Source organism: Carassius gibelio, chromosome A10 (assembly GCF_023724105.1).
Source record: "Carassius gibelio isolate Cgi1373 ecotype wild population from Czech Republic chromosome A10, carGib1.2-hapl.c, whole genome shotgun sequence".
Taxonomy (NCBI): Eukaryota; Metazoa; Chordata; class Actinopteri; order Cypriniformes; family Cyprinidae; genus Carassius; species Carassius gibelio.
Window position 1 is genome coordinate 11,948,812 of NC_068380.1, and position 21,595 is coordinate 11,970,406.

A 21,595-nucleotide genomic window follows, 5' to 3' on the forward strand; every position below is an offset into this window, starting at 1 on the left:
TATTTTGTAACAATAAATGTCTTTACTGTCACTTTTAATCAATTTGATGTTCTATATAAAAAAAAAAAAAGTACTGATGACTCACCTGCAGGCCATCACATACACTACACAAGCCAACATTACACACTACCCAGTATTGTTTGTGATCATCTCTGTGCTTAGCTACTCTATGGAGACAGTTTCCCTAGGTCAGTCTAGATATTGTCTTGTTTAGAATAGTAGTGTCTTGGATCACTTGCCTATCTTTGGATTACTCTCTTGCCTTGCCTCTTGTAATGTATATTGTTTGCCGATTGTTGAACCTCGCCTGCTTTTTGGACTGCTCTTGTTTTGCTTTTGCTATACCTGTTTTGCCTGTATCGACCAAAGCCTGTTTTGACCATGCCCTTGATTATTAAAAATTATTATTATTAAAAGCTTGCATATGGATCCAACGCTTCCTCTTTTCCATCCATATCAGTCTGTCAGTGTGTATGGTTAGAAATAGAAAATTAGCTACCCCCAAGTAATACAGACAAGCCTTAAGACTAAATTGCATATCTGGGCTGTTTTAACTGAAAAACATGACAGGCCATTGTTTTGTGTCAGGATATATATGATTCATTTTAATTTTCTAAAGCACATTTATAAAAAAAAAGATAATTTAATGTCCTAGCTGAATTATGGACTAATCCTGGTTTAATTTAAGCCCTGTCTGTGGAACCCAGATCACAAAAATATGTAAATATGACAAATGTTCTAATTCAAAAAAATGTCAACTTAATTTATAAGCAAAGTTATAAGCAAAACCTTGACTGTGATGGGGTGCTCTGAAGTGAACATGAAGTTTCAGCCTTCTACCCTCTTTATAAATATCAGAACAACTGTGCTGTAAGCTTCTAACATGCTATTTTGGGTATTATACCAGGTGTCAGTGTGGTGTAGGAACATCCCATGTGCCATGACATAAGCATACTAATATTCCAGCTTTATAGCTCACTCTGAAGTCAGGTATAAAGGTCAAAGCAACTGCTGGCAGCATTACGTTATGTATTTAAAATGGATTCTGAGGTATTTTACAGGGGGTCAGGGTTGTATAGCAGTATCTCATGATTAGAAATCTTTAAAAGGTGTAAAAGAGCAGTTCCGACATGAACATATCCAAAATTCTGCTTATTTGGAAGGCTTCACAAAAAATATTTGGGTTTGTATATACTGTAGGAGTGGTGAAATTTTGTTACCTCGGAAACCTATTGTTTTCTGAATTTGAACCCTTAATAGGATCATTATTCATTTATAGTCAGAAAAACCCTTTCAAAGAGGTAAACATTTTATTTATTTATTATTATTTAAACAGGTCTCAACTCTCAATAAAGGTTAATTTATGCAAAAAAAAAAACAAAAAAAAAAAAAACCTACGTGGACCACTCTTGGGTTCAATATATTTAGAGTGTGTATTTCACACACAAGTCTCTTGAATCAAGTGGTAAGGAGACTGGAGATGCATTTTTAGCTAGGGATTTGAAAAGACACACACACACATTTTTATAGGGATGTAAAGCATCATTTGCTCGACTCTATCTCTATCTCTATCTTTCCAACCTACTGTAATTGAAAAGTCGCTCAATTCGGATAAGTGTGCAATTCGTAAATCCTTTTCATTAACACGGCCCTGAACCCATGAATCTCATCCTTCTCGGTAAAGCTTCCTAAAGCCATCAAAGACTATCAAGCCGCTCCTGTGGTGATTTTGTTTTATCCTGCTCCAGTCCTGCCAACAACCTTCCAAAGAATCTGTCCAGCATTCAGCGGGAAGCTTTCAGATCTCTATTGCCCCCTAAGGTGCTACATTAGTCCACTCAGAATACTATTACAAACAAACACACCAAGCCAATATATGATTGACAGCATATCAAAAATTGCATTGCTTCATTCAACTTCGTGTGGCTGAAGTCTGATCAGTTTCTAGATGTATTTCCATGGTTTTTGATTAGTCTAAACCATCACTTGTGTCCAGTATGTTGGGTCACTGATGGGAAGCAATTGAGATGCCACATAATCCACACACTAAAGAAGTATTTATACACAGGACTACGATGTGATGGGTGCTCATCATACCATCTCCAGAGACCCGTAGCCTAGGTAACAAGAGGTGTTTTCCCCTCCCCCATATCCGGCTTTTCTCATATATTTTCCTAATTCATTCTGTTCTGGACATTTTGGATTTGAGCCCCCATTGTTCAAGTTGTTCAAACCCTCTCACATTTCTTCATTCAAAATAAGCAAGACGATGCCCTAAGCGATGACAGTTCAGATCTCCAAGAGAGTTTTCCGACTGTTGTGGCTTCTGTGTGACAGATGAAGCTCGGCAGCGTGAAGTCAGCACAGAGAAAAGTCTGGCTTACCATCTATTCAAACAGACAAATTCATGCTACCACAGAGAGAACATATTTTGCTGCCATGCGGAGACACGCTGCATTCATTAACCATATGCAAATGATAACAGCCTGGAAATGGCAGGAAAATTTATGAATTAACCTTGGTGAGATGCTGCCAATATGAAATGTAGCTCTTTGGGTAACGAAATGACAGGAAACATCTGCATTTGTTTGTTTCAAAAGCAAATTTTGTGCAGGCAAGAATGAAACATTATCTATCTATCTATCTATCTATCTATCTATGATTTTATAAAATTTCATAAAAAGTAATTCAATTAAGAAAAATGTTACAGTACACATTTATAAAGACTGAATAACTGTGTAATTCGTTGTTTTACAATGCTATACTTATCTGTTTTGGCTGTAGCTGTTTGGAAGTACTGCATTTGTAATGTGATTTATTGTTCATTGTATACCAATAAAGTAAAGTGAAGTAAAGTGTTTTGAATCTGAACGTCTTGACAGAGTGATTGAGTTGGTGCAGATCTATGACAGGACTCAAACCTTCTTGCTGAGTCAGGCGGAGTGCCAGGAGTTCCAGACAGAAGCAGATCATGCACAGCGGAAGCAGCTTACACTGAACATAGTCCGCTCCCTTGAGATCTGCTTGTGCATGCTCTTCTCCCAGACATGCAACGCAAAGATCATGTATATCCTCACCTGTAATGGAATACGGACAGTGAGGAAAACACTGACTAAAACGCAGCTTGTCTGACTTATTTCTATATAAGTGAATTTGTAATCTGGTACAACACACACAATTCAAACACACCTTTTTAACAGACATAACATAGAGGGCTTGTTGAATAGCAGAAGCTGGCGTTGTTTTCACCGGATTCATTTTTTTAAGCTTCCCAGTTGCTACATCATCCTGCCTGTGACATTTCGCCACCCTGCTGGACTGATTTCACACGTGCTTCAGTACACAGTCATGCAGATGTGTTCCCCAAAGCGTTTCCAATGCAGCTCATGTTCCTGAAGGGACACCGGCTCATAACTTATTTGTATAGCTCATGCACGCTGGTTGCACAATGTTTTTGATCCACAAAAAAATATTGTTTGTGAATTGGAATACAATATTCACACTGTATTTGTTTGTTGTTGCACGCAGGACACACATATATTTTTTACATTTAACATTATTTTGTGTGCAGGAATGAAAATGATGCACATGAGCTAGAATGATATTGTCCATTTTTCTAACTGCATTATTAGAGGAGGTTTGCTGTCTGTACAAACACTAGCAGTGTCCAAGAATGTTGATCACTGCAACAAACAGTGACTGAGCATGGCCTCTCTACGGGTAAAATCCAATCAATTTTAATTAGCCAGGTCTCTGTGTGGCAAACAGTAATACGGTTTTACCAGCTGCCTTGAATATAGAGGCTTTACACAGTCTCTCCCACCATAAGTAAGGTATACACAAACACAAACCTACACTAATAAAGAACAGGAGATATTTCATTTATTGTATCTGGCCTTGCAAATCAATAGTGACATTCTGCAAGATTATCCCATTTGCTAATAATTTAGAGTGTCATTATCTGCTCACATGCTTTAATGATCTAAACGTAGAACTTAAGGTCAGAATACACTGAAAATCTTGGTATTTGTTTAGAAAGACTGGAATCAAGAAGGCGAAATTAGATTTGTTCACTGTTCTCACTTTGATTTCCCTGTTCTTTTGCTCTATTTAGGCTTGTGAGTATTTATATTGAGATGTGTGAATATCAAGATTTTTCTGTTGTTGCCTGGAGGTAGCAGCATACCCAGCTTTCACACAGGGGCTCATAAAGAATCATGCATCTACCGTCTAATTCAGTTTGTTTTGTTCCCCATCATCATCAACTCTCAATGCCGTATTTATTTCCCATACAAGAAATCTACAGAGTGTACCACAGTATAAACATTTTATGTTTTATTTACCCTGTGTTATGCTAAACAGTTATAGCTGGGGAAAGGTTGAAATAGGATAGACTGTCTCCAGCAGCACTTAAAAGAAAAAAACAACAACAACTCACTATACTGAACTGAAAAATGCAAGGTTTGTTCTTTTTTAATGGATTTTGAATGGATTTATTGGCTTTAATTGGTAACTGATAAAAGCTGAAACATTTGAATTTTGTTTGCACATTTTCAAGTTGAATTATGATTTGTTTATTTGCTGCTGTTTTCACACTACAAATGTTTGCTGCTGTTTTCACACTACTCTGTTTCTGAGTTGGATACAAATGTATCCAACTCAGAAACAGACTCAACTGAACCAGATGATTTCAATAGCTTTTTATTGTTAATTATTTGTATTTATTTATTTTTAGTAGTATACCTAAGCATTGGATGAATGCAAGCCCATTTCTACCATGGGAATTTTTATCTCACAATTCTGACTTTTTATAGATATAAACTTGCATTTAAAGAAAAAAGTCATAATTGCTTAATATAAGCTCCAATATCTTGCAATTCTAATATTTTATCTCTGATTTGTGAGTTTACATCTCGCAATTCTTTTTATTTTACACCATGGGATTAAAAGTAAAAAAGGTTGTTACTTTTTATTTCACACTTCTTTTGTATCTCTCAGTTTTGAATCCTGAAGGTTTTTTTTTTTCACAATTCAGAAGTGTATGTAAAAAGTCTCAATTGTGAGATGTAATGTGGAAATTACCTTTTTATTTTTTATTCATGGTGGAAATTTTCTGGGATTACTTTTTACATTAAGGATGCTTGCATTTACTGTAAATGACTGGATGATGAAAATAATAATAATAATAAAAACATTGTGAAAATTATTAATAATTATTAATAATTATTAAAAAATAATTTCAGTTTGGGCTGAAGAGCTGCATATTCTCGGAGGAGTTTGAATATGACAGGTGGTGAACATTTTGCAATACTTGCTGAGGAATTATGTGAAATTTGTTTTATGGCTCCACATCCTTGATTTGTATCTCCTTCAGATCTCCAAGACGACAGGCAATTCTCACGGAGTAATGTCTTTGATTACTACCACAGTTTGATTTGTCTTGCTCTGTGATGTCTGAACCTGTTAATCTGACAAATTGCAAGAAGGATGTGAAGTTTTAGAGTTGGCTTCTTCACACCCAATGCTTCAATCCCAGATCAATGACTCAGTTTCACAGGTTTGAAATAGAGAGACAAAAATCATCTCAGTATCTGGACACATTTAATTTGTGCTGTTTTGATGGTGAAGTGTACATGTGAATAAATGGCACAGGTGCTCACCGGTTTACAGACTAGACTGTCCAAAACATTCATCTGTTCTAACAGACAGCTTGGCAAAATGATAAATTCCTGATGATAAATCTGCAGGTTTTGTGTTGCTGTTGAGCCAAAACAAATTCAGAAGGACAGTGTCTCGATTTACTCTGAAACATTTTCATCTCAGTGTAAAATGACATGCCCTTGCCTGAGATAAATCAGTTTTGAGACTGAGATAAATCATTTTATTATTAGGATTTGTAATTCAGCAAAATGAGAGAAATGATTAACGATCTGAACCATTTCAAGCAGGCTTATTTCTCCCAATAGTTATTGGACTTTATACTGACACCAGTTGAATCAATTAATCAAAATCATGTCCATTTGTCATACTGTATATTATAATGTTGTCAAACCTAAATGCACTGGTAGGATTTCAAACAATTTACTTCATTATAAGTTGTCTTGAACACTGACTGAAAGCACTATATAAAGTAAACATTTATTATTATTGGGAGCCAGCTTTCTGTAGAATAAAATATAGATTTCTCTAGATATTGACTATTTTGTGTAATATGTCTAGCTTTTTCTAGTTAAATAATATTTTTCAAAAGTGCTATTCAACTTATTAAGAGCACAACATTTTAATTAGCATTTAAAACAAAAACAAAAAACGCATCTTTTAAAGACTGTTTGTGACACTAGACGAGTGGTGAACCGGAGAGAGAGAGAGAGAGAGAGAGAGAGAGAGAGAGAGAGAGAGAGAGAGAGAGAGAGAGAGAGAGAGAGACTATGCAGTATGCAAACAGTCAGGACGTCTGGTAGCCTTTGCGCTCCAAGACTCTTCAGTGAACAAAATAACACTTGACGAAAGATGAGAACGCGTCACACCAGAGTGCGATGAAACCAAGATGGGAAACAGAATATACAGATGATAAACGATCAAAGATCTCGCACATGCACTTTCTGGAGAGAGCAAACATGTTTGGCTTTGGGAAACTCTGCAGATTAGCTCCATCTTGAATGCGAAATGAGAGGATCACCGAGCCCCGCTGCGCGTACAAATGGATATTTATTTTCCCGCCTTCTATTTCTATCGTTGCGCATTTTCGCGCTTTTCCCTCAGTGGAGGCGGTTGGAGTGTAACGAATTTTCTTCGCACTGGACACCTGTTGTACGCTAGTTAGACCAAATCAGTCACGAGTCAGTGTAACATCCAAAACCAACAGGTGAGATGAGATTCCGTTATTTCACAAAACATTAATTCACCGAGAAACGCAAATTCTGTTCTTTGCTCACCCACAGGTTGTTCTAAATCTGTGACTTTCTGCCCTGTAAACACCAAAATGCGGTGCGCAGCAAAATCTCATCCTCAGTCACCATTTAGCTACTTTATTGCATCTATCTTTTCCCCATACAATGAAAGCGAATGGACACTGGAGCTGTTATTACATCTACTTTTGTGTAACACTGAAAAAGTAAGTCATAGAGGTTTAAAACAACACGAAGGTGAGTAAATGAGAACAGAATTTGCATTCTGAGTGTAACGTTACGATTCCTTTAAAGTGACAACGAGTTCCATTTTATAAACGTTCTTTTCCACACAGATTAGGCTATTAATTACTGTGGTTTTTGAAAACCAATAACACGGAAACCCGAATAATTTCCTTCAAACTACAGCACCGCTTGAAATGTAGAGTTTTTAACACTAATGTGCGTGCGTTTATGGTTCCGGGCATTATATGCGCGTGCATCATGGGTGCGCGTAGAGATTTATTTATTTATTTATTTTTACATTTTGCTTACTCGAAATGCGACAAAATCTATGGCCGGAAATGCTGCTGAGGCAGCCAGCTCACTGTATTTATAGTCATGATTATAGTCAAGAGTGGAGACTGAAGAGCGCACTGCGCATCTGTCTGTGTTCATTAACCACTTCTGCGCACATCATGAAAATGCCCTCGTGCATTATAGTAAAACCACTTCACTAGGTAAAATGTTCATAAATAGTGCAAATAATGCCAGAATTCAAATCTACAAGGTGCAGTAGTGTCTAAGACGCATTAAAAATGAACACTTATTTGGTTGAAGTACATTGTATTTCTTTCTTTTGTATCATCAAGTTGAAAGTGTAAACTGAACCAATTCACTGAACTCATATCTGATGCTTTAAAAAATATTTATGAAATATGATAAAATTATAGCGAATAGGGGTATTATGAGTGGCCTCTGGGTCAGTCATTGAATACTTAACTGAGTCCCCCTCCACCTCACACAGTAAATAAATAAATAAAAAATAAATAAAATAAGAATAATAAAATTAGTGCACATAGAATATAAACAGTTTTATTAGGAAGTAACTTCAGCAAAAGGTCCAAGTTCACTAGAGGAAATACTAATCATTCAATTATGGTGACTAACAAAATGCAACATAGACAACAGTAGACAAAATAAATCAAATCTATATATTAATTTTAATAATGAATATTACATATTCAAAAGCTTTGACTAATTTAGCACAAGGGTCTATAAATAATATTTTAGTTCCAAGGACGTTTACAGAATTTATCAAGGTAGCTTGATAAAAAAATAATAATAATAATAATAGAATAATATATATATATATATATATATATATATATATATATATATATATATATATATATATATATAGCAAAACATTAAGCTTAAGCTTTACAAATTTGTTTAATTTGACCTACAAAGAGTTTAACAATAGAAGTCTATATGGAAGGTCCTCATAAGTGAACAAGTTTGTATGAGAACACTGAGAAGGCTGTGAATGGCCATCATGTTTTATCACTGGACAATATTAACAGCAAGTTCCTTTAATGCACACACCAGAAAGCACTGTCCATAAAACATCAGCATTTTCTACAGGATGACTGAATTGTGGATGGTTGTATATACATTTTTCGATGGAACTGAAAATGCCAAATTAACTCATTTAAAGGGAAAAATATGACATCCTTGCAGCACTCTACATTGATTAAAAAGACAGTATACAAGAGGACATTTTCAGAGTTCATTTGTGTGGTGAGGGAAAGCAAAACTGATCCCAACTTTTGTATATGAGATGCCTTATAAACAGCTCAGATGATGTCAAAAGGTTGAATTCACTGCAGACATTTTATTGATTGACTTTTGAAAATGCTGAGATATTTTGCCCTTAAACAAACAACAAAAAACCCAGTCCATGGTATACATTTATGGCTTAATCTATATCAAGTGTTCTCTTAACTCCATTAAGATCTTGTACCAGTATCTGAGGTTTTCATTGTGGCCTTCAACAAAACACCCAAATCGAATAACCTCCCTATAACCTCGAAGTCAATAGAAAAACAAGCAAATGAGGGCTGAGTGTCATGCTAATGGGATGTTGGGTGTGGAGATGATGGTTTACAATGCTTAGGGCCATTTCCTCTATAATGCATGATTCCTACCCTCATTTACCAGCATCCTTTCATTGTCTGTATGGGTCTCTCTATTTCCATCTCTTCATTCCCAGTTGTCTCTCATGAAGGCATAGCAGCAATGTCACAGCTCTACTTTCGCAGAACGGGAAACTTCTCGTACAGGGACCGGATCCCTCTGCGGATAGTTCGAGCCGAGTCAGAGCTGTCACCCCTGGAAAAGGCCTACCTGTGTGCTGTGGAGAAAGGTGACTATGCCAGCGTCAAACAAGCACTGATAGAAGCCGAAATCTACTTTAAAATCAACATCAACTGCATCGACCCTCTGGGACGGACGGCTCTGTTGATTGCCATTGAGAATGAGAATCTGGAAATCACTGAGCTGCTGCTCAGCTTTAATGTGTATGTGGGGGATGCACTTTTACACGCCATACGAAAGGAAGTGGTGGGGGCTGTGGAGCTGCTTTTGAACCATAAAAAGCCCAGCGGGGGCATGCAGGTAAGATGACAATCACTGACAAATTTACTTCAGAGTTTCCTGTATAACCGAAACAATTTGATGTCTCACGTACTGTAGCATCTCTTGGGTCCTCTTTTCAATTCTACTTACACATGCAGGAATTCCCAGTTGCCTTGGTAATCCCTTCTTTTGTGAAGCGACTGTAAATGTGCAGATTACATCCAAACTGTTTTAAACTGTTTCAAGTGATTTTCCTGTTCATGTCGCAGTGATAGCTGGAACCTGAGAATGCACTAATCCTTTCTGAAAGGGACGTTTTTTTCTCTGTAGACCTATCTGTTTAATTAAAAGTTTTGAAAGTAGTGCTCCTCTTAATAGTTTTTTCTTGCTTTTCTGTGAAGATGGCTTGCATTATCCTTTTCACTTTCTTCCAGCTGAAGATGAAGTAATTTTCCACTTTGTTTGAAGGGCTGTGACCCCTGCTACAGATAAAGTGTTAATGACTTCAGTGCCACACAGTGTAGCAAACTGATATCATGACTCAGCGTCTCACAGAAAAATAAGGTGAATTTGTTATAAAAATCTGGTTGAGCATATGAAATTAATATTTAGTTTGTTGTTGTTGTTTATGGGACAGCACAGAATAATTGAATCATGCATTGAGCAGCTTAAAGGCTTTGTTCAGACAGGCAGAAAAAACCTAATTTAAATAGTCTGAACAGCAAAACAAAAATAAATGATATTTTAACTAACCTGATCCAGATCACATTTATATGTGGTTTTATATGATTAAATTGTAGAAAATTGTATGAGGTCTAAACCGCTTACGTTTCAACTGAACCTTTTTTTTTTAATAATTTATGGCACAATGTGTATGTAATATCATATAAAATGCACAATACTATGCAAAATAATGAATTTTCCCCAGTTTTACCTTGTATATTTAACTATGTACCAAAATCATAAAAAATGATAGAGGAATACAAATGGTATTAATTTCTTATGTTATCATAGACATACAACTATACAACCATTCCAAAATTTGGGGTCAGTTATTTTTCTTTCTGAAATAAATTAATACTTTCAGCAAAGAAGCATTGAACTGAGCAAAAGTTACAGTACAGACTTTATTTATTACATGGCACACAAAATAACTGTCTAGTGGGGTAACCAAGATGTGGCCAATGAGTTGAGTTGCCTTGCATGACTTTTAATTTATTGTAGAGACAGACAACATGAAGCTGGAGTGCTGATAACACAGTAATAACTCATGGCTTCTTTAACAACAAATCAGTTTCTTACTCAGTATTCTTATCTTTAAATCATTGAAATAAGGTAATACTGGGAAATGTATTGTTTCCTGAGAAATCAACCATTAATGGGGTTTATGATTAAAAATGTTTTCCAAAAGGATTCTAAAATAAACCATTTTCCATGTGAAGTTATCAAAAAATTTTTTTTTTTTGGTCTAGTTTTAAAGGTAGGGTAGGTGATTTTAGTGTGGCTAGCAATAGCAAGCTAGCTTTGAAAGCATAAGATCCCACCCTCCCTGCATAATGGAATGTGCTGATGATGTATCGTGTCTGCACAAACAGGGTACGTGGAGGTGTGTTAGTACATTCCTTGAAAGATAGCTCAGGCCGAGGGATATGATTGGATGAACATTTCATGGTCCTACACCTTCCACAGATGATATAAATACATGGAGACCATTAAACTTAGTGATTTTTATTAACATGTGAAGAGACTTTTAACCATTATAACAAAAATTTCTTAGAACCAAATGACCTACACCTATCCTAACTATATTTAGTTACATTTATCAGAGAACGAGATAAAAAAAAAAAATCAGATTTTATATTTTCAAGCAGGTGTATCTTTTTTGTATTTTTTTTCATCAACTCTGATTTCTCTCTTTTCTAGGTACCTCCTATCCTGTTGGATAAACAGTTCTCTGATTTTACTCCTGACATAACGCCCATCATCTTGGCCGCTCACACCAACAACTATGAGGTCATCAAGATGTTGGTTCAGAAGGGTGTTTCCATGCCTCAGCCCCACCAGGTGCGCTGCAACTGCATGGAATGTGTGTCCAGCTCAGACGTGGACAGCCTGCGACATTCCAGATCCCGTCTTAACATCTACCGGGCCCTGGCCAGCCCCTCGCTCATCGCCCTCTCCAGTGAAGACCCCTTCCTAACGGCCTTTCAGCTCAGCTGGGAGCTCCAGGAGCTCAGCAAGGTGGAGAATGAATTCAAGTCAGAGTATGAAGAGCTTTCCCAGCAATGCAAGCAGTTCGCCAAAGATCTGCTCGACCAAACACGCAGCTCTAGAGAGCTCGAGTTGATTCTGAACTACAAGGACAATATGAATCTCCTAGAGGATGAAGAGAATAATGATCTCGCCAGGCTCAAACTGGCTATCAAGTACCACCAGAAAGAGGTGAGTTTTGTGCTTTTCAGATGTCAAGATTGGACAACAAGAACTTTGAAAGCAGTCCACAATGACTTCAAGATCATTACCAGTAGTGCAAAATAATAACTCCAGATAGGAACAGCATTCAAGCATATTATAAAGGTTCATTATTACAAAAACAGGTGTTTATAGTTGTTTGTTTCAGTAGTCAGGGACTGTGCTTGGATGGCTGCCCTGTTGATTTGGTGGATTTTACATGTCGAGAATAAAATATTTCAGATGGTGTTGTTTTCCTATTGAACAATGTCTGTATTTAAAATGGAGAAGAATATTTTCACCCCAAGAAGCAGGTTGTGTTTTTATTCCATCTAGAGTAGTGGCTCCCAAACACATTCCTGGAGACCCCCCAGTATTGCCCATTTCAGCTCTTGGAGTCTCTATTAATGGGCTGATTAATTGAATCAGGTGTGTATGACAAATGAGGCATGCAAAATGAGCAGTATGTGCGTCCAGGAACGTAATTAGGAACCACTGCTCTAGGGGGATACTGCAGAGTGGCTGCAGCAGTATATGGATCTATATCTCCCCCTTCTGTCCAGATTAAACACTACAAGCTCTTTTTGTTTGAAAGGTAGAAAAAAGTCTTATGTACTTAATGCTTCTATGTGGTATATGTCAACTTGCAGGCTTTTACTTTGGCAAGTGATGCTTACTGTAAGCTAGGGAAGATGTTGTCTTTATTCACCTGTGGTATCTGTGTCATTTAACAGAAGCACACCAGGATCTTATTTTTCCATAGCTGCATCATTGAAATTCCTCTGGAAGATCTTCCACATCACAGTCAGATGATCGCAAATTATTAGGCTGAATGGCCGAAATATTCAATTAAATTATTGGTCTTTCGTGAATTACAGAACCAAAAAAGGGAAGTTAAATCTAAAAGTAAATTCATATGATGATCAAGATATTAACAGTTTCAGATTTTTATTTAATAATATATATATATATATATATATATATATATATATATAGTTAATAGAAAGTAAATAATGATTAATTATAAAAATATAAATATTTTACACACTCTCTGAAAAAAGGTACATAAGCTGTCATTGGGGTGGTACCTTTTCAATACTTTAAAGCTACATTTAAGTATACATAAAGTGCACATATTACCTAAAATGTACCACCCTAGTGACAGCTTTTGGATTTTTTTGAGAGTGCATAAATAAATATAAAGCTTTTGTAAATAATTAAATAATAAAATGCATCTTTATATTTGTAACATTTTATTTTATACAAAAATAATTTTAGTATTAAAATTATGTATTAAATGTAATGTTTTAACTAATCATTTACCAAAAAAAAAACATATTCTGCTGATTTTGCTACTATTGCCATCAAAATGACAGTCATATGTATCCATGTTTAATTCACACAAGTCAGTGTTTAGCTTGTTGCGTTCCATGTGCAGCCTAGATGGTTTTACAAAAGGTGCAGAAAAGCTTTTTGGATTAAAACCAGATATGATGAGAACCAGATAGAGCAGCCTGAGAGAAAAGAACAGTGTTATTGTAAGCCTTTCTGTGCCTTTTTTGTTTGCTCTGTTTCAAATGGCACTTGCTTCTCATTAAGACATGGCTCCATTATTTGTGTTCTCCTGCAGAGAGCATTTATTTTGGAACTGACAAAAGTCTCCATGCATGATAGATGGCAGAGAATGATTTTGCTTTGCTGCACATTCCAGTGAGAAAATGCAAGCAGATGATCAAATTAAAGTTCAGCAAAATCTCAGTAACTCAGTCTATACATTACATGTACTGTATGTCACAATTTATTTACAGTTTATTGTGAATTTACACCTATAAGAGACTCTTTTAGTTCATTCAATGTCAGTTTAATCTCTTTTCATTATTCTGTGGTTAGTTTGTAGCACAGCCAAACTGTCAGCAGCTGCTCGCATCTCGCTGGTACGATGAGTTCTCAGGCTGGAGACGCCGCCACTGGGCCAGCAAGTTCATCACCTGTATGTTCATCGGATTCCTCTTTCCTTTCTTTTCGCTGCTCTACCTGATCGCTCCCAAGAGCCACTATGGCCTCTTCATCCGGAAACCCTTCATCAAGTTTATATGCCACACTGCTTCATATCTGACCTTCCTCTTTCTCCTGCTGTTGGCCTCCCAACACGTGGACCGAATGGACAATCAAGAGCTCACGGAGCTCACTAAATGGGGTCCGGTGCTTCCCAAACAGGGTCCAGAGCCCACCACTGTGGAATGGATGATCCTACCCTGGGTTTTAGGTAATATGTGTTTAGGGCTGAAAAATCTGATTCGATCAATCAGATTTTGATCAGTTGAAGATAACTTTTCTTGAATTTCTTTTCTTTACAGGATTTGTATGGGCTGAGATCAAACAAATGTGGGACGGTGGATTTCAGGATTATATTCATGATTGGTGGAACCTCATGGACTTTGTGATGAATTCTCTGTATCTGGCTACCATCTCACTGAAGTTTGTCACTTACTTTAAGGTAAGTTGAAAATTAAGTAAAAATGTTCTCTTTTACACTTTTTATAAAACAAACCAAATTTGGCTTAATTTTTACAATGCTTTACAAACTGTACACTGATATTTTATATTTGAATTAGTAGTATGCTGATTTTTTTATTCAAATTGTCTTGTCTACGTTACACACAGACATTTTTGATTGGCTGTGATTTGCATTCAAAGCATTTGAACTTTCATTGAGGACAGACAAATTATTTGCCACTAGAAAATATATTGGGTTGGGAAGGGTCAGGGCAAGATGTTTGTCTACTCTTAACTGGAAAGAGATTGACCAGAGGTTTGAAACGATTTCATACTGTAATTCTCAACACTTGTCTTTCTGCAGTTCTCTGACAACTACGGGCAGCGGGAGGCATGGGTGATGTGGCACCCTGCCTTGGTGGGGGAGGCCTTGTTTGCCATTGCTAATATATTTAGCTCCCTACGACTGATTTCACTTTTCACAGCCAACTCCCACCTGGGCCCTCTTCAGATCTCCCTCGGACGAATGCTGCTGGACATCCTTAAATTCCTCTTCATTTACTGCCTGGTGCTACTCGCATTTGCTAATGGCCTCAATCAACTGTATTTCTATTATGAAACTGATGGTAGAATTATTAACAACGTCACATGCAAGGGTATCCGCTGCTCTGAGCAGAACAATGCATTCACCACGTGAGCAATCTTAGATTGATAGGTTTAATCTAAATTTTGCTTGTTTTGCAGCAAAATAATGATATTATATTTTTGATTTTTCAGCATGTTTGAGACATTGCAGTCATTGTTCTGGTCCATATTTGGTCTTGTTGCCCTGCACGTGACCAATGTTGAGGCCCAACACGAATTCACAGAATTTGTTGGAGCCACAATGTTTGGGACCTACAGCATAATCTCTCTGGTGGTGCTTCTTAATATGCTCATTGCTATGATGAATAATTCCTATCAACATATTGCTGTAAGTGCTTTAAATTATTAGTTTTTTTTTTTAATCTTCTGGGAACATTAAAGGGTTAGTTCACCCAAATAACCCGTGAGACCTCTGTTCATCTTCAGAACACAGTTTAAGATATTTAAGATTTAGTTCGAGAGCTTTCTGATCCTCCATTGAAAATGTGTGTATGGTATACTGTCCATGTCCAGAAAGGTAATAAAAACATCACCAAAGTAGTCCATGTGACATCAGACGGTCAGTTAGAATTTGTTGAAGCATCGAAAATACATTTTGGTCCAAAAATAACAAAAACTTCGACTTTATTCAGCATTGTCTTATCTTCCGGGTCTGTTGTGAGCGCGTTCACAACACTGCAGTGTAGTGATGTCCGGTTCGCGAACGAATCATTCGATTTAACCGGTTCTTCTTGAACCAGTTCACCAAATTGAATTGCTTCGTTAGAAATGGGTCACATCTCCAGTAAGCGCTTAATCGGTTAACTTTTATAACGTGGCTGACACTCCCTCTGAGTTAAAATCTTGAAACTTAAAATCTTCTCTCTGTGAAGAGAGAACTGAAGATGAACACCCAGCCGAGCCAGATAACGAACGAAAGATTGACTCGTTCTCGAGTACACTGGAGATCACCAGTTAACTGAACCGAGAACCATCTTTATCTGACGCGTCCGATTCGAGAACTGAGGAGCTGATGATACTGCGCATGTGTGATTCACCGTAAAGCAGACTGACACACGAACTGAACCGAACTGATTCTTTTGGTGATTGATTCTGAACTGATTTTGTGCTAGTGTTATGAGCGCGGGTAAACCGAAGGCTTGAATGAGGGTCAATCATCGCAAATGACTTCATTATGTCGAGCGCAAAAGAACCGGTGAACCGTTTTTTTTTTCCAACCAGTTTATTGAATCGAACTGTCTGAAAGAACCGGTTCGCGAAAAGAACCGAACTTACAATCCGATCACTGCTGGTGATCCAAAACCCGATGCAACCAGTTCTTGACTCTAGAACGAGTCAATCTTTAGTTCGTTATCTGGCTCGGCTCGGTGTTCATCTTCAGTTCTCTCTTCACAGCAGTTCAGGCAGTGTACTGTTTGAGTAAATGAATTACTCCGGGATATTGGTTTGTTTGAACTCAGAGGGAGTGTCAGCCACAAAAAAGTTAACATCTTAAGTCATTTGTGGATTAATGCTTATTGGAGACGCGAACCATTTCAAACGATTCAGTTCGATTTGGTGAACTGGTTCAAGAAGAACCGGTTAAATCGAATGATTCGTTCGCGAACCGGATATCACTACACTGCAGTGAACGTGCTCACAACAGACCCGGAAGAGAAGACAATGCTGAATAAAGTCATAGTTTTTGATATTTTTGGACCAAAATATATGTTCAATGCTTCAATAAATTCTAACTGACCTTCTGATGTCACATGGACTACTTTGATGATATTTTTATGGACATGGAGCGTATACCGTACACACAGTTTCAATGGAGGGACAGAAAGCTCTCGGACTAAATCTAAAATATCTTAAACTGTGTCCCAAAAATGAACAGAGGTCTCATGGGTTTGGGACAACATGAGGGTGAGTCATTTATGACATAATTTTAATTTTTGGGTAATCTATCCCTTTAACTTTTTTTTTTCAATGTCAAAAGTGGTGTATTTGTATATTTTAAGCTTATCTTATATCACTTTTTTACCAAATTAGTTCATTTTAGTTCATCATCTTTAGTGCGACATTAATTTTGAATGTACAACTATTTTTTCACTTTACTGTTTGATTGGCATAATCAGCTCTTGTCTTTGGTTGTTCCACAGGACCATGCTGATATTGAGTGGAAGTTTGCCAGAACAAAACTTTGGATGAGCTACTTTGAGGAGGGTGGCACACTGCCTCCTCCCTTTAACATCATTCCAAGTCCAAAATCAGCGTGGTACCTCATCAGATGGATCAAGACCCACTTCTTCAATATTAAACACAGAAAAAGAGCTGAAACATTTGGATCACTCGGGGTAATAAGCCATTTGCTCTCCTCTTCTAATTATAATAAATATTAAAGTGTTTTTGCTTCAACAACAAAAAAAATAATATTTTTATTGGAATGTTCAAGCTGCTCTTTTCCAGACAGATGGTGAATTATATTTACAATATTCAGAAAGAAGCAAACATCACTAAAATAAATTGTCCATTGTCTATGTACTATAAGTCTTATGAAGTCATACAATTACTCTGTATGATGAATAATCTTAAAAATGTTCAAATGCAGTTACATGATTTATTGAACAAATCGATTGGAGCTGCTGAGGTTTTCATTACCTTGTAATATAGCAAAGTAGGTGTCAAGAAAAGTCAATATAATTGAGCTATTCTCTTTTTATAATTCCTCAGATGCGAGCTGCTGAAAATGTCCGCACAAACCGCCAGTACCAGGTAATGGTGTCTCTTGCAAAGTAACTGATGATTAAATCTGTCTACAAAGTGCACTTTAATTCAGATCAGCAGATGAAAGGTCACCGCAATCTCTTATTTAATACAGTGTAAATCAACTCAAGTCCTTCTGAATTTAGACATTAATCTCCTCTTCAAATACACTTTGACTCTTCTGAAAGACTCTGTGGGCTGCTTGTTTGGTCTAATCTTTTCCCAGTTGATAATCAAATGAATTTTATTTTTTAGGAGGTACTTAGAAACCTGGTTAAGCGGTATGTGGCAGCAATGATCAGGGATGGCAAAAAAGAAGAGGGATTAACTGAGGAGAACTTTAAGGTGAAGTGATCATTTACAGTCAACCAGTCATTATCACAATAGTTTACTGAGCAATGTGTGATTATTATTACCATAGGAACTTAAACAGGACATCTCAAGCTTCCGTTACGAGGTGATGGGAATGATGAAGGGAACAAAGATTGGCATGTCAAACTCAAAGGGGAACCTAGTGTATCCTGATAACCCTCTGAAGTGCAGTTCTACTTCAGCTGGAAGTCAGCTAAAAGGCAAACTGAGACTGCAGAATGTCGCCACCTCTGTGATCCAGGAGGGTGGACTCAAATCCAACGCCTGGAAGCCTGGCGGCTTACGAGGCCTTGTGGATGGTTTCATCTCAAACAATAGCAATCAAATGAACTGCAAAGGGCCAAACAACCCAGGAGAGATTTACTCTGTGTCAGAAGAAGCTGGTGAATCTGAGAATGAAGAACAGGATGATGGCAAACAGGGAGAAAATGGGAACCAAAACAAGGAATCAGAGGACAGAGTGAATAAAACATCGCAAGAGGATGATGAAATGTTATATATGCGTTATATGTGTGCTGAAGAAATGAATGAGGAAAGAGAATATGATGGAAGCAGATTATAACTGCATTGTGACAATCATATTCTGAATGCTGCAAAAAAAGAGAAAAGAGAAAGATGCTGTTCTCCTGAACTCTATCGCAGAAGCAGCTGTGGTGATGATCCAGTGCAGGGCACTGCGTCTGTACGATCCGAACATCAAGTGTTGTTCTAGAGTCTCAGGGATGAATGGCACTTTTAGGAGAATATGGGGTCCAGCGTTGTCATTACAGTGATTTACACTGTCAAGTGTGTAAATGCTCCTGTAGTTTATCGCTGCTCTGCTCTCCTCTCTGCTGAATCATATATTAAGGAGCAATAGCCGACCCCTAAGCTCTAGACATTTCATTCTGCCTTACTCTGTTAGATTTAGCATTTTATGCTATCTTTGGTTCCAGCATAAGAGGTGTCATTAATGTCATGCTACCTAATATCTTTAATAAAAGCTACTATGCAAATACTGGCAACTTTTAAAACTTTTTAGTCATGTTTTGCATTGAGCACGAGACATTGAACATGAGTCGTTTAAGAGAAGGAACTGGTTGAAGTCCAAAGTAAACCATACATATCATACAGTCAATATGGTACATACTGTGGAATCATGTCTGCTTCATCCTCCTCTCATTTGTATTCACAATAAAGAACACGGAGAACATAGTATTATACAGTTTGCACAACTTCAGTAAATAGTCCTTTATGCTCCTAAATGTCTTATTCCATCAATCCTCGTTGTTTCCATAACAGATTATTGCCTCGTATGACAGATCATGACTTAATGCACAAATATAAATAAATATATACTGTACTATGATTCAGTATTGTTGTGATCTTGGTTTTTATCTCAATTTATTTTAGAAATCAGAGAGATTTAATACATAGTGTGACCATTACAAAAATGTATGACTAACATTATGAGTGTAAGCATTTAGAATTTTGGAAAGTTTATATTGTGATACTATGTAAAGGTGAGCACAAACTAACACGATACATTTGTAGGATGAACTGATACAGGTGGGATAGATTGTTCTTTATTAAAAAGACCATGAATTGCATAATGCAGTTTCTGTTTATAATGAACTATTTTCATAACCCTTAAAGGGAAAAAATCTCGCATTGCATTTAAACAACACATCGAGAGCTTAAAAAAAAAAACATTTAATATAAGTTCTGTTGTGATTAATTTTATATTGGCCCATGGTATGCCATATTTTAACAAGCAGGTTGTCTACTGTAGTGATGTAAATGGAGGCTCTGTAATGATTTTACAGATGCACAGTTACTTCACAGTTTGATGGGCTGGGAACGTTAACACTGTTTGCAGAGTTCATCATCTAATTTGATTCACATTCTCCATCCTTCACCAGGATACAAAGGCCTATCTATAATTTATTTGAATTGGCACCCTAGAGAGTCCAGTGTGCAGCGCAAGTGTACTTGAATGAAGTTTAAAAGAGCAGCAAGTCATTTGCACTGCAGCAAGGGGCAAGAAACTGACACAATATTCTTTGTGCATGCTAAAGTCCAAAACTACTGCTGACCTCACTGGGATTTTCAACAGTTACATCACTGATGAGGGATAGCAAAATACTGAGAAATTTTGTTTGCACATTCCAGGCTGGTGGGCTGTCAGTCTCTGCATTAGTGGTGAGGATTTTGTGACAGTTTCTGCAGGTTTGTTCATACAGCAGCAGGTGGCAATAAGTGACTCAGTGTGTCACTGAATCATTCACTCAAATGATTCATTCAAAAACATGATGGATTTGTTTAAGAATCAAACACCACTACTGTGTATTCCTCAGGGACATGCAACATCTGGGTGGGTGGGTGTTGCACATTGTATATTGCTAAGGAATATACTAAACATGACTGAAATTAATAGCTTCTAAAAAATCATCTAAATGACTCTGCATGGAACTTGGATAAGCCGGTCAGTCGTTTGTTCCTTTACACTTTTGAAATGTATTATTGTAAGTACATTTCTCACAAATGTTGGAAACATGTAAGTTACACATTGACCCTAGTGAACTATTACTTTGGACTTTGAAAGTAAAAATGACAAATGCTCGTGGGAAAGAATACAGTTGTCCTCATTGCACACAGACCTCCACTAGAAGACCTGTATTAGGGAGAAATGTGGTGGTTACTGAAATGGTGGAGAAACTAAGTTGGACAGGACTCCAGACTGCTCCACAGCCTGCTTGAGTTTCTCACACTGAAGCTGGTCCTGGAGATGTGGCGTGTGATGTCTGTACGGGCAGAAAATATAAAGCCATCAAATCTTGTCTGGTGTGTCTGAACTCTTTCTGTCAAATCCACTTGAGAGTGCATTATTAAAAATAAATAATTAAATATATACTGTCAATTTTGATTTCATGGTGGCTTTAAATATTGTTTAATATCGTATAGATTCACATAAGCTCTCAATGGATTCAAACACAGTGAATGAAGCACTCCAACTGTCTGGAAAGAACAGAGTAGATACAAACACTGGCAAAGTCCCGCTATATCCCGAACATCCAGACAGATTTGATTGCTGGCCACAGGTCCTGTGTAAAGAGAGTGTTTGTGGACGTGTGTACTGGGAGTTTGAATGGAGTGGGAGAGCTGGCGTGGGTGTATCATTGGCCTTTCAGAGCATCTGCAGGAAGGGAAATAGGGATGAGAGTAAATATGGATGTAACGATCAGTCTATGAGTTTGTACTGCTGCCCTTGCAAATACACATTCTGGGATATAACAAAAAGACAAAATGTTATATGTAGATTAGCAGTGTTTGTGGATTACAGTGCTGGATCTTTTTCCAGCATCTCTGACAAAATGAAA

At 37.1% G+C, this 21,595-nt stretch overlaps 1 protein-coding gene across 1 annotated transcript; it reads left to right on the forward strand.

Moving 5' to 3' along the window:
* The first annotated feature begins 6,475 nt into the window (after positions 1-6,475).
* Positions 6,476-19,584, forward strand: LOC128021183 (short transient receptor potential channel 4-like). Its single transcript, XM_052608200.1, has 11 exons — positions 6,476-6,865; positions 9,163-9,566; positions 11,451-11,969; positions 13,869-14,244; positions 14,336-14,475; positions 14,839-15,167; positions 15,252-15,447; positions 17,261-17,455; positions 17,832-17,873; positions 18,120-18,209; positions 18,286-19,584. The coding sequence occupies exons 2-11, from the start codon at positions 9,189-9,191 to the stop codon at positions 18,796-18,798; spliced, it is 2,778 nt and encodes a 925-aa protein (XP_052464160.1). The 5' UTR covers positions 6,476-6,865; positions 9,163-9,188; the 3' UTR covers positions 18,799-19,584.
* The last annotated feature ends 2,011 nt before the right edge of the window (positions 19,585-21,595 follow it).